Source organism: Vicia villosa, linkage group LG6, assembly GCF_029867415.1.
Source record: "Vicia villosa cultivar HV-30 ecotype Madison, WI linkage group LG6, Vvil1.0, whole genome shotgun sequence".
NCBI classification, from domain to species: Eukaryota; Viridiplantae; Streptophyta; class Magnoliopsida; order Fabales; family Fabaceae; genus Vicia; species Vicia villosa.
The window spans coordinates 147123919-147126437 of NC_081185.1; the positions used below are offsets into that span (position 1 = coordinate 147123919).

Sequence of the window (2519 nt, forward strand, 5' to 3'; positions counted from 1 at the left end):
ATATTTATCGAATCACTCAAGGTGTGGGGATGAAAGGTTTAATTTTGGAGTGCCATAATATTCTCATATTTGCTGCATATGGAGTTAAAATGTATGTAGCGCCTGAATCATGGTGTACCATATCTGATTGTGGAACTGTGTTTATTCACCCATGTGAATAAGGCATGATGTACTGTATTTTGTAGAGGTGGGAGGTATATACTGCTGCTGGGTATCCGTTTAATAAAATGACAATGGGGCACTATAAAACGTCAGGGTGAGCATATGTAATTTTAGGTTGGAGAAAGAAGCAATATTGTTGCTGCTTTGCCTACTTCCGATCGTTTCTAACAAAATAGTGAAAGCATGTAATACTTCCTGTTTAACTCAACGATTAAAGTTTATCAATACTTTAATGATACCAAAAGTGTGCCAGAACTCGGACAATTGCTTGCTTTATTAAAGCTCGGCTGTGTTGGGGAATTTGCTGACTTGAATATGAAACCAGTCTCCAAATGGCATAACAAATTTGTTGAACTCAACATTCCAAATGGGGTGCTATAAGGTTGGCGCAGTACTCAGTACTCCATTTGATCAGGTTAAAACTTGACATGCATAGAAAAATTAGTTATTGACTAGCTATAAAGTTGCAATGGATTAGCTATGAAGTATTTAGTACCTGATAAGTTACAGATTGATTTTAATCAACTAAAGATTATTTATCCTAATCCACCTACATATTTGGCGATTCACCAGACAAAACCCTTCCAAGTAGTACTAAGAGGAACATGAAATATCTATATGGATCTTTCACGACATTGTTCTGGACTCCATCTAGAGATTGTGCGCTCTTCAACAGCATAGTTTTCCAAACATAATGGAGACTCGTCACAGTGACCATTTTTATTAACATACAAAACTAATAAAGTTTTTGCGACACTTCCAAGAAGTCGAGTAGTGCATTGAACGTCAGACCATACTCTCAATCTTCCATTTACAGAATCATCATTGTCACGTGATAGAACAAGTACACCATACTCAGAATGCACCCGAGCCGGATGATGGCGATAAACAATGAAGTCTACACCATACTGAGCCCCTGACCTTACAACCCAGTTTTTCATTCGAAGGTGAGAATAAGCCTTGTAGTAAAAAGGGAAAGCTTCTTTCTTGGACTTTAAGTAATGCCACAACTCATCATCATTTGAAGGACCAGATTCAGCACCACCATTAATCTTGAGGCATTTCAAGGAATAACATAGGTAGAATGCTTCCTCCAAGGTTAATTGAAACCAGTACATGTCCTTTTCAACTTTTCTCACAGGTCGACCAAAGCATGCTTTATCAAGCAGGTCAAGTTGTTCAGCTTGCACGGCTAAGCATACACTGTTATCAGAAAGAAATCCACAAGTATCTGATTGAAGTAAGGAAGACTGAAGTTGTGATACAATCTTTGACATGGGTTCTTTAAGTGCCTCAGCCTCTGCATCCTTTTTCGATTTTGCATCTTTTCCTTTCCATCTTGGTGCCATTTGACCTTAAAAAAAAGTAAAACAACATTCAATTACAAGTCCATGCTGATTTAGTAAAGCTCAATAAAAAAGTAATGACAGAAGAAAGAAAAAAATTGTTTTTAAGGTGCGTGCCATTTATATGCCCTTTGCCACAGTTAGTCACAAGCTTTAAAATATCAAAATTCGGTATATTTACCAAAACCTATGCAACCATCAAGTAAACTATAAGACACAAGACCTCATAAAAATTTCACTCATTTAAATTATACTAATCTAATCTCCTTGGAAGGTTTAAAATATTATACAGAGGGTTGAGTAAAAACAAAAAATGGAAGTTCATCATAAGCATAAAGACATTAGTAAAAAAAAACCTAATAATTTAAATAAAACTAAAACGTCCTTCAGCAGTGATCAGGCCAAATCATGAAGAGATTCATATCATAACTTATCAGTCTTCACAAATTTTACATATTCGGTCAGAACTTTTATCAAACAGCTTGCGTGCAAAAACTGAAAGACCATCTAATATGAATAGCTTAGGACAACATTAATCAAATGAAAAATGCAGCAACATAAATACACTGATTTATAGGAAAACAAAAATTATTTTTGGAAAACAGAATTGAAGTACCTGATTGGTTCAGTGTTCCATTGCCTTCAGAGATATGCAAAAATGTTTGGATAGTGATTCAATCTATTGGAAAGAGATTCGTTTTCTATTTTGTGCCGTCACCCCAATACTTAAGCCTTAAGGCTTTGTTTGGATGAGAAAAGAAAATAGGAGGAAAGAAAGTGAAAGGAAAAAATATCTATTTTAATATATAAAAATGAATTACCACCAATTTCCCTTAATTACCCTAATGACAAACAATTAAACATGGTTTTGCATACCCCTGAGCGTAATTTTACATCTAATCATGATTACATTCCAACAGTTTATTTAATGCAAAAGTTCAGTATTGGAATATGTAAAAACCCGCACTACGTTCTATACTGTTATTGCATTGGAACATACATATTAAATAA

General features: G+C 34.9%; 1 protein-coding gene across 1 annotated transcript; it reads right to left on the bottom strand.

Annotated features, from left to right (window-relative positions):
* Positions 1 to 615: 615 nt before the first annotated feature.
* LOC131612673 (tRNA-splicing endonuclease subunit Sen2-1-like) lies at positions 616 to 2251 on the bottom strand. Its single transcript, XM_058884438.1, has 2 exons — positions 2125 to 2251; positions 616 to 1516 (listed from the first exon to the last, which is right to left on the bottom strand). Exon 2 carries the CDS (start codon positions 1509 to 1511, stop codon positions 777 to 779), a length of 735 nt encoding a protein of 244 aa, XP_058740421.1. The 5' UTR covers positions 1512 to 1516; positions 2125 to 2251; the 3' UTR covers positions 616 to 776.
* Between the last annotated feature and the right edge of the window lie 268 nt (positions 2252 to 2519).

What these genes read in the sequence shown, in the direction of transcription:
- LOC131612673 (XM_058884438.1), bottom strand. Translation starts at nt 1,511, where the DNA reads ATGGCACCAAGATGGAAAGGAAAAGATGCAAAATCGAAAAAGGATGCA.